The sequence below is a fragment of the Thermobia domestica genome, chromosome 3, assembly GCF_964235325.1.
Source record: "Thermobia domestica chromosome 3, izTheDome1.hap1.1, whole genome shotgun sequence".
Lineage (NCBI taxonomy): Eukaryota > Metazoa > Arthropoda > Insecta > Zygentoma > Lepismatidae > Thermobia > Thermobia domestica.
The window spans coordinates 335728763-335740313 of NC_137456.1; the positions used below are offsets into that span (position 1 = coordinate 335728763).

General features: G+C 37.2%; 1 protein-coding gene across 1 annotated transcript; it reads right to left on the reverse strand.

Moving 5' to 3' along the window:
• Positions 1-5: 5 nt before the first annotated feature.
• LOC145682330 (uncharacterized) lies at positions 6-8163 on the reverse strand. The gene is made up of 2 exons (XM_081753905.1): positions 8061-8163; positions 6-2137 (listed from the first exon to the last, which is right to left on the reverse strand). The coding sequence occupies exon 2, from the start codon at positions 2127-2129 to the stop codon at positions 6-8; it is 2124 nt and encodes a 707-aa protein (XP_081610031.1). The 5' UTR covers positions 2130-2137; positions 8061-8163.
• Between the last annotated feature and the right edge of the window lie 3388 nt (positions 8164-11551).

Below are 11551 nucleotides of genomic sequence, written 5' to 3' on the forward strand. Positions count from 1 at the left end.
AAAAATCACAACACTGAATGAGAAAGCACTGCAGCGTATTTCTTTTCCAAACACACAATACATTTTGATGTCACTGAGGTAAGGGAAGCACGGGATATCTTATTCGACATTTTGCCGCACTTATAAACAAATACCAACTGCGAACTGCATGGGAAGGAATAATAGTCACCTTCTATCGGAACATCCAAATAAATCAACCAAATGGATGGGTGATCATTCGAACTATTTGTCTCAATAATATTAATAACTTTGCCTATTTTTCCTGTAGTGAATTGAACAAAACTGTCCTTATCAACAGAGATATCAATGGTGAACCCACTATAACTCACTGCTTTATATTCTTCACCCACAACACCTAAACATGGTCCTCCGCTATACGGTTTATTCAAAGCTAATTTTACATTTTTCTGCTTCTCGTGTTCTATTTCAGATAACCGTCTGTAGATCTGCGATAATGGTTTGTTTGGTGTTCTTAACATTCTCTTCACTTGGTACAAAAATGACTCAAATGGAAAGCAGCTAAAATTGTCTAACGTTCCAAATGTCTGTACGTCATCTACGATATGAATTAATGAATGAACATTATATACTGCACAATCTTCTCCATAAAGAGCTACCATTCTTTGAACAAACAGTTTTAGAAGTGACCTAGCGTATGATAAATATTCTTCTTTGCTTACCAGTTGTGCATTGCACAAAATGGAAATTCCAACATGTAGTAACAGAAAATGATGAAACAACTGCTCAGGCAGCACATCTTGAAAAATTACAACCCCGGTATATAAAATTATTTGCCTGAACTCTGACGCTTTAAATCTATCAATATCTTTCAATGAACGAGGCCTCCTACTGAACTCTCTTGGCATGTGATCCTTCATAACTTTAAGCTTTTCTGATATGAAAGCTATTTGGTGTCCTCCGATTCGCACTCTCTTGGCCCCTGTTCTTGTCCACAACATAATTAACTTCCGCATAACACCAAGACAAACGAGATGCATGTAGTCAAGTGGCATGCGACTTACTAGGCCTATATTTAAACCGATTAATGGACTTGGACCTTTGTGATGATTTTCATCTATTCCCTCTGCAAACGTTACATCTGTCCTCTTCTCTGCATTCATCTCTAGGTAAACAACTCGAGAGTTCACCATCTTACCTTTCTGAGTGCATCTCTCACAACCATAATAGGCATTATGACTTTTAATATTCTTTACAAAGGCTCTGGCAGGTGCATCACATACGATCATAAGTATTTGAAAACTATATCTCTCGCCAGAAGAATGAACAAATCCCTCCCTCTGCAAGAGGCATACTTCTTCGACAAAAGGTCGCAAATATTGTTCTAGTGACTTCGGTTTTTCATGCCCATAAAAGCAGGCAATCATAAATGGCGAAACATTTTTGTCACTCACCAACTGGCCTAAGATTGGCCAAAATTGTGCATTTGAACTTCTAGATATCGATAGTCCATCAATATTAACTTTAAGTTCAACAGAAGTTCCTCTACATAATTCTCTTAAATTAAATTTGTTTAAGGCATTAACAATGCCAAAGTAGCACATCTGTGAGGTTTGTACTTCAGTATGATAATCACCGAATTGCGTTCTCCTTGCTGTTTTTAACAATGTCCTGCCATCTAATGGTAAATCAGGAAACTTTTCTCTTTTCAAAATGCTCATCAGTTCACTCAAAGCATTTATCTTAATGTTATACTTTAATGCCCAGTCCTTCAGAATATTTGCGAAAGACAATGTTTCACCCTCTACATTCGAGTTACACTGTCGACCTGCACCATGCGTTTCATTCTCTTTGTCACTTTCACTGGAACCCCAATCCTCATCATCTAAAGACTGAGATTCGTCGGTGCCCTGTTGAAACCCTTGAGCGACATACTCGTAATCACCGCACACACACATTAAACCATCAATACCGTCCTGTTTTTCAGTTAAACAATCATCAACGTTGGTTTCATGGATTGAATGCACACACACATTTTCGTCTACTGGAACACGGGTAACAACAGGTGCATTAATTATCCTACGTACTTTTTCCTCTATCACAAGTTCATTTAACAGACGTTTTGTCCTCCTTTTAAGAGTTTTAGATAACGACGATCTGTTACCCGACATAATGGATCCTAAAGACGAAAGATAAAACATTACGTAAGACATAGTCGACCGTAAAGACGAAATTCTTTATACTAATTACTATCATTAGAACATAAATTAATGACATAGGGAAATAAATGCGACGCAAGCCTAAAAAAAAGTTAAAATGTGGTTTAACTGAGCATCTAGTGACGGGTATATAGCTCTTGCTGCAGTGAAATCATAACCGCGTCCAAACTGACCCCCCCCCCAAAAAAATAGAACTCGAATCCTTGATCACGCACACAAAATGCCATATGCTATTTACTGTACTTACTCAGGAGACTTGAACAAAGAAAACCTACAATTTATGACCAAGGTCGGGTGTTCAGTTGACATGTAGTTAACGTCAAAGTGCAGTTCTCATTAATGTTCACTGTCCTTTAAGACCTTTATTGGCCGAGCGACAGGGTTGGCAAAAACCATGTTTTTTATTGAAAAAAAAGTTTTTTTTTTGTTTAAACCACGATTTTTTGATTTAAATAATTTGCTCTATATATTCATATCATATATGGACAGAAATATGTTTGTTTCGCCTTGATGTTATTATGCAACAGCCGGGTTATGCTAGAAGGGGTCACATAAGCTTAAAGCGGAATAAAAACTGCTTCTCGAGTTACATCCGAGATAAATTGTCCTCCATTTGAACTCGGAACCAGGACTAATTGGCCACAAATGCGATACGTCTGCCGACTCACTCACGAAGGAACCCTGATAAAAATACTTTGTACTGATCTTTACATGCTTCTTAATATAACTGTCAAGAATCATTTCAGAAGGACAAAAAGATAAACAGTTGCACAAGTGAAACCATTATACAGAATTAAATATGGACAATTTCAAAGTACTACGGAGTACAGAAGATCTGATTTAGTTCCAGTTAGTTAACAACGACTTTTATTGGTCCAAATTAAAGAAATACGACGACTTAATTTGCATATCAGTAAGAAAAGTAAATAAAGATCAGGGTTTGAAAAAACCAGGGATTTTCTGAAAAAGCCCAACCCACCATGGCCCATATGGGTTTTTTCCGGTTTTATTGTTTTTTTTCAGGTTTACTTGGGTTTTATCAAAATATTTCAATGTCTTTGGGGTAAAAGTGTTAAAATATGATTTATATTTCAAGATTATCATTGTCACAACTTGCAACAATTTTCTATTTACTGCTGTTTTGAAAAAAATGGCCGCCATTTTGAAATTTTACGTTGGATCATCGCCAAAATATATACAGCTAATTCAAAGTACCTCGTGCTTCTACTCTAAAAATTTCGACTTAAAAGACCGAAAATTGCGCTTTGTAGCGTGCATACCCGCTATTTTGAAGAAAATAAATTGACTCCATTTTGAAATTTTACGTTGGTATGCCACCTAAATCTACACAGGAAATTTAGTGTGTATCGTGCTTGTACTCTAAAAATTTACACTTAAAAGATCAGAAGTGATTCCCTGCAATATGTGTGGTACAAGCAGACGAACGAACAAATGCAGATTGAATCATCCCAGAAGCCTCAGTAACGTTTGCCAAATATGAACACCAAATATATTAATTTAACAGCGTAAAATAAATGATTTTTATTGTTGAAGTTAACTTTCAATACCTTGTGCGTTCAATTACAGGAATGTCACGAGCACTTGTTGCAAGAAGGATCTTTCCAGAAAATTAATTTAGGACCATTAAGAAAGATATAATCCATATTTTATAAAATAAACTAGCTTTTGGCTAGCTGCATTTCTTTCCCTATTTCAACTATTTAAAAGATAAGATTTTGTATCCCAAGAAAACTCCCATTTAAATAACAAGGGAATTTCTTCATCACCCGTTAGACCCCTAAAAATATTAAAAATATTCACTTTTGGCTATTTTCCTGTCGGTTAGTCCTGGAATGCTATAATCATGCCGGAAGGGCCTAAACATTTTGGGGTGTAGAAGACGTCCCATATAAATAACATGGGAAAGATTTTTCAGTTCCCCATAAAACCACTCTACGGTTGGAAATTTTTATTTCTGATTTTTCACTTAGGTAACGCTTACAAAAACGTAGAAGCATACCGAATTTAAAGATTTTATTCCAATTCTAAGTACCGGTACCTAAAAAATGAGATTATGTTTTTTTTAAAGGCCCGTTTAAATAACATTGGGAAATTCTTCATCCACTCTTTAGACCCCCTCAAAATTAAAAAATATTCACTTTTGGCAATTTTCCTGTGGGTTTGTCCCGAAAAGCTACAATCATGTCAAATTTAACCATTGTAGCCCTACAGGAAGTGCTCAATAATTTGGGGGTGTAAAATGTGTTCCATATAAAAAACATGGGAAGGATATTTCAGTTCCCTATAAAACCACTCTAAAGTTGGATTTTTAAATTTTTACTGATTTACTTAGGTTCTGCTAAGAAAACGTACAAGCATACCGAATTTCAAGTTTTTATTCCAATTCTAAGTACCCAAAACATGAGATTATAGGTCCAAAAAAGGCCCATTTAAATAACATGGGGAAACTTTTCATCCCATCTTTAGAACCCTTAAAAATTAAAAATATTCACTTTTGGCAATTTTTCTGACCGTTAGTCCCAGAAAGCTACCATCATGCCAAATTTAATCATTGTAGCCCTACAGGAAGTGCTCAATAATTTACATCAGCTCATGTAGTTTTATATATAGTTAGGATGTTTCAGAATGTCTTAAAGGAAATTAAATATCTTACACCATAAAATAAATAGTTATATTGTTGAGGTATTCAGTTCCGATGCTTTGTGCGTTCAATTGGAGGAATTTCCCGTGAACTTCTTTCGGGACGTTTTTTTTTTCCTCCTCCCTCGAAAATGCAGCTCCCTTTACTGTACATCGAAAATTCCACTAGTACGAAAGTTCGAATTCAGCACTTAAAATAGTAAGGGGTACGTAGTTTTCGGAACTCTGAGCATCGAGTTTCTTAAATTTGACGAATTTTTACGCTTTTGTTGGTGTTGATTCTACAGAATGCTTATTTGAAGAGTACCTACAAATAACTGCACTAAACTGTTGTTGTTGGAAAACTAAATTTTATTGAAGAATACTTGTGTTACCATCAAAGGTAAGAAATAATAATAATAGTTTTACTAATGCACTACATGTTTACTGGTAGTACCGGCATCTATGGCTTTAAACGCGTCAAACGTATAAGGGACAACGTTCCTCGGCGTCGCCGAGTTGGCGAGCAAACGATTCACGGAAAGTATTTTCTAAAATATGAAATTGCTTTTTTTCTTCCTTCAAATAGGCTATAAGTATAATCCATACATTAATTTGTTACTTAATTATCTCAAGCCAAGGTAAGGGTTTTTTATTCATTCAGTGCATTCAGAACTTGATAAAGGTCTTATGTTGAATGTTGTATACCTTAACGGGAAAGCATTCAATTCGCCCAAGGAAAGTTCAAAATCTGATAAAAATCACTTTCAATGTGATCATCTTGGTTGTATCAGTAATATATTAAGAAAAAGCTCAAAACCCCAGGTGGGTTTTTTCAGGTGGGTCCAACCCGAAAAAACCCGGTGGCTTTTTTCGGGCTGAGCCCACTTGGGCAAACCCTGATAAAGATACAAATTATTTGAGTCCACTTTGGCTCAGACTCATTTATACATAAATAGATACCAAAGATACTTCTCATTTCACTAAATGCCTCTCGTGGGGTATGTAATCCCCCCACACACACACAAAGTACGGCATTTCGATGTAATTTATCAATAGTAAACATTGAAACGAAACAATATTTAGAATTTTTCTTTGATTGTAATTACATAACAATAATACCAACTACAAAAAAAAAATCACAAAACAAACATTTATAAACTTATGCAAAAAAAAGTTGCTTTTGTAGCATAATCATTTTGAATAATGAATGGGGAATTTAGATCTGAATATAATACGAATAATATACGGGAGTGAAACGTGATAACCCACAAATGTGTGTTCATCAAGATTTTACAAACACTTACACTTTTACGAACATTTTTCGTTTTTTGGTTTAAACTAGTTGGTTTTTTTGAAAAAAAAAAAGCTGGTTTAAGCCTTGGTTTAAACCAGCCAACCCTGCCGAGCGAAGTGACGATGCCCAGAAAATGAAAACGGGGGTGCTCTAAAAATGAACAGTGACGAATTCGAATGCAACTTTAATGTATTTTTATTGGCTGAAACGAAAGGTCAATCTGGTCGCGGAAGAAAATCGGACCAGGGGGAAGGGTAAGATGGTTCTGATCGGTGCTCTGCACGAAGCCAGGTCTTTGACTCGAAGGTCTCTGGACAAGGTGAACTCATGGTGCTTGTCTTCAACGGGATGATGATGACGTCCTAAGAATGGGACTTACAGTTTATCGAGGGATCCTCAACTCTTGTGTCCCCAACCGGCAATTGAACCTGAGACTCCTTGATTCCAAGACGACGAGCTTATCCACTCATCCACAGAGGGCACAGAAGGGGGTATAATCCCCCTTCAAAAGGGGTGTATCCCGCGTGAAACTCCAGGTCCCGTCCTTGGAAGCTCAACAACTTGTTCAAAACGTTAACTTAATTCACTCACACTCAATTACTATTCAAACAAGTTTTCCCAGGGCAACGTTCTCACTTATTTGCCAAGATCAAATTCAATGACTTTTCTAAGTTTTACACGTCACTGCTCAGAACTTCCAGTTACCCCAGTACGATAGATATTTGTACTTGTGTGTAGATACATAAAAACATATCTTTATGAACAGAAACATAATACCATGAAAAAAATAAGGTAGCGAATGTTGCATGGAAATAAAGATAGGTCTACATCAGAATATTTCACTGTACTGTTTCCTTAACTTGTTTCATGGCTGGCACATCAGCCTGTAAGTTATTTCAAAAGAGATCTGACCAACCTAGCTAGCTTTTTTTTGGGGGGGGGGGCAATTCTAGTTTCTAAGTGACAATCACAGGCTAAGTAACCTACGTGTGAATCTGTATTTTCATGGCCAATTCTAGTTTTCAAATGGCGGTTACAGGCAAACCAACGTAGTGGCAGACAGAAACTAACCTAACATGACCTAACCGGCAAGACCTTATTTTGATTATTTATTTACTCATGGGAAGGACAAAAAGAAGGGATCGATCCTTCAGGTAAAACTAGGATTTGGACAGGATGTGGCCCTGGCCTTTCAAAGAACGTACTATCCCGGCATTCTCATTGTGGGGCGGAGGAAAGCCTCAGTCAGGCCTGCGCGGGATTCCAACCCACGCTCGAACTGCCAAAGTGCTGCGTGACAGGCGGATGCTCTTCCCCTACACCAACAGCTGGATTCAAGATCTTACGTTGCGCAGAACAGCTAAAGTATGCGCTCACCTAAAGTTTATTAAGTACAAGGAGCAAAATAGTAAATTAACTTACTTAAAATGGAGTTACAAGTTATATTTATCAACACTGTGTCCCTTGTACTTAACACAAATCAGTTGTGATGCGTGTGCATCTACCACTGTTTTATACAAAGTAAAATCTTGCTGATCTTAACCTAACCTGAAACTATGCGAAAATGTGCCAATTCGGTAGTCAATAGCTCGATAGTACCTCCATTTGTCATAATCTGTCAATTTAAAGTACTTTTTAACGCATTTTTTTAAAGTAGTAAATAAACTTGTTCCAATGTTTGGCCGTCTCGGCCTGAGCCTCCTCCTATGCTTGAAGACCATAAATCAAAATTATTCACGACTAAGTATAGTGATATCTACACATGTTTGCACCTGTAACAACAAAACCAGTACCAGATTTCTTGCATCGAGCGCGGACTATAAACTAGCCAAAATTTATTTGGAACAGTTTATGTGGATCTCTTTTTCTATAGTCGACATCGTTCATGCAAATCAAAGATAAAATATGCATTCTATTAATGGAAGAAAAATAATTTTAATACTCACCTTCAATAATAAATACGATTTCGTCGAATTGATGGTAAAACCAAAACAAACAACAGTCATAAGTATATTTCCTGCTTTTCCCTCGCTTCGCACCGCTTGTGGCGCCATACGGTGTTATGGTTTTAAAACTGTGAACAGTTGACAAACAATCTGCGTACTACGATCGACATCGATTCGACATAGATCGAGGCCGAATCGAAAAATTACTTTTTCAAATAATTGCCACAGAACCATCAAAATGTTAATTTCATGTGTTTCAAATTTATTCATTGTAAAAAGGAAATGTTTCCATGCTTTTTTCTTTTTGGTGGGCAAGCCTATTTATATCCCACGTGGGACCTATATCGGTAAATCAACATCGGCAAGCCCACCAAGTTCCCACGTGGGACCCATATCAGTAAATCAACCTCGGCAAGCCCACCAAGTTCCCATGTGGGACCCATATGGGAACTTGGTGGGTTATTGTGGGCCAGTTTAGATCCACGACGCCGACATTGGCCGATGTCGCACAAATATGGGTCCCACGTCGGCGTGCTACTGGGGGAATAAAATTAGTTTGGGATGAAATTAAAGATCCACATATGAGTCAACCTTAAAAACTTGTATAGCTATAAGAAATTATATAGAATAATATAGTCAGGAGAGATACTGAACAATTTATTATCCTTTGAGTGACATATGTTCATCATACAATCTTGATGAGTAGTGTAAAAGATTTTGATTACGCGACAAGTTAATTGAGAGAAATTAGAAGAACTTTTATCAAACGATAGTATATTTTGTTTCCAGCTGATATGGCTTCTTTTGGAACCTGAATCTGAAATAAACATGATGTCAGATAAGATAATGAAAAATGAAGAAATAATTTGACATTAAAATAAATATGAAATAAATTAAAGGAATAGTGGGTGGCGTAATTGAGACTGTAGCATTTTTACAAGTCTGAGCAAAGAAAGTTAAAAAGGTGGCTAGTTCTAAATACTTGTGAAGTTCTATTATTAACGAAGGTATGAAATATATGACAACAAATAAAAAGTAACAAGAAATGGTGAAATATTTTTTAGATGATTATTATAATAATGGTGAGAGCTCACTAGATGTGATTCACTGACTTAACAGTTACAAACACACGGGAAGATAGAAAGATAAGGCAGGGGGGCAACAACACACACATTATATATATAGATAGATAGATAGATAGACAGATAGATATAATGTGTGTGTGTGATTGGCTACTATCCTGTAGAGCCGTGCATCTACAGTTTGAGGTAGAACCAAAAACATCGTAAAGGGTTTTTCTTCGGAGGTATTTTAATGCTCTCCCAGTGGGAATTTAACTTAGGACTACGTTCACCAAAAGCCTATGCGCTAGCCACTGGGCCACTTTTACGGTTACAGAGTCCATCTATACCTAAGGTACGTGTGCTAATCATCCAGCTAAGCTGGAAATTGCAAAAGCAACATAAACAATCAAAATATCTACAAGCATTACCAGTACATAATTATTATCAAACACAATAGTGGATTGTTACTTTTTGATCTTATTATCAGAAGCATTTATCACGGATTGACAAGAGATAAGGTGTATATACATGTAAAACACAATAACTAGAACATGAAGAATAACGGGAATTTTCTATTTGTTTACATAACTAATACCTTCTTTAAAAAATGAAAAATTCGTAGGGTAATTTAATTGGAATCGGGAGGAACCCACGAACGCAATGTTTCTACCACAGACTCACTCAGCCTGGAATCGAATCAGAGACCCCCTTGTATAGTGGGACACATAAATACTATTGTCTTAAGACTTCATCTTATGTAACCTATTTGAGATGATATTCCACAGATTGCTGCGAAGCCAATCTAACCTTAAACTAACGCCTGAAAGGCAAGTAGCCTCCGAAGCAGTGGCGGAGCCAAGGGACCGCCAAATGGGGCCAGTCCCCCTTGCTCAAATTCTTGGCCCCCCAAGTTGGCCTCCTCCCATACAGAGTGATACTGCTATAGGTAGACAAACGGAGTCGTCACAAGTCGCCTAGTTGATAGGCGAAACAGCAGAGTTACCAACTGCAGAATAACGTATGTTGCAGTAGTCTGCGTTCCGAGCAGGGGCGGATCCAGGACCGACTTCTGGGGGGGCGGTGGGTTGTCATACTGTTACTTTTAGGGATCCAAACTTTCAAATATATATAAAATAAGAAAGTTTTCTTTTCTGGGGGAGATCGGGGTGATCGCCTCCCCTTCTGGATCCGCCCCTGGTTCCGAGTAAAAAGCTTCAGGCAGCTCTTTTGTTCGTAGTACAGCAAGATCTAGTTCATCGAAATCTGTGTCGTGCATGCATTGACATCACTACCTGAACGTTCATTTTAACCTCTGTCCCTTATCTGGTTATATTCTTTGTTTTCAACAAAGAATCCGAAAAAATGCAAAATTAGTCAGCATTCTCATTCACTTGAATGTTGAAAGTCATATAGATGCTTGCTTACAAATAGCAAACACTACAGCAAAACATGACATTTGCGTTCAACGAAAGAAGTCTTCGTACGCTACTTATTATAATTCGTACACTAAGTAATTAACTTTCATTGATTATGGCGACAGAACAAATGCATATCATCTATTAAATAATTTGGTATTATTATTTTCAAAGAATCTTAATATCGAGCCGTCTCGTTTAATATACAGTAAAAGAAGAGAACAAAAGTTTTTATCAGATCTTATTTCTGCAATAGTCATTCTCTCTGTTGTTCGTATCCAGATCGCTGGATACTGAATATTACCTACACCTAGTACTTGCTACCGATAATGATTCTCCCTCTAGACTACCTTCTGTATTTGCCTCTAGTATGTATACTTCTTAACGCTCTTAGCCGTTGGCAACTGTGCAGAAACCTTCTGCTATGACTTAACTAGCGATACTAGCGAATTCCAAGGAAAAGAATGTCAGCGTTTGGTGGACCTATATTACTAACTAAAACCTGGGGAAATGTAGTAAAAATCAGTGATTTTTAAAAATAAATCGTTCTGAACTATTTTGTTTTAATCGATTTTAACTGTATCCTAATCCCAAAAATACTACTTCTAGAGAAATTCCTCAGCTTATCAATGCCAGTGCTTCAATCTTCTGATTACTAACCATCAGGTAAGATACCGAGATGATACAACTTGGTCGCGGTAGTAATGAGTAGTAGAAAAATAGGGCTTCTGCGCCACTGACTCTCTACCCACTTTTTCAGTCCCGCCTGAAGCAGACAATGAATTTCCCAGTGCCTCCTGACACACTATGCACAGGGGATACAGGGGGATATAGGAAATCGAGCATCTTGAACCCTCCACCCACGGTGTTTTACGACCTCCATTTTAGGGGTGTATTTGTTCCCTTTCTGTGAGCACTTTTTAGGGGGTGTACTCGTTCTCTTTTATATTCACTTTTTCAACCCTTATGAACATAGCAGTAGCACAGAACACATAACATAGTAGATAATACA

Bases quoted from the DNA above. Each gene is read 5' to 3' on its own strand.
- LOC145682330 (XM_081753905.1), bottom strand. From the start codon at position 2,129: ATGTCGGGTAACAGATCGTCGTTATCTAAAACTCTTAAAAGGAGGACA.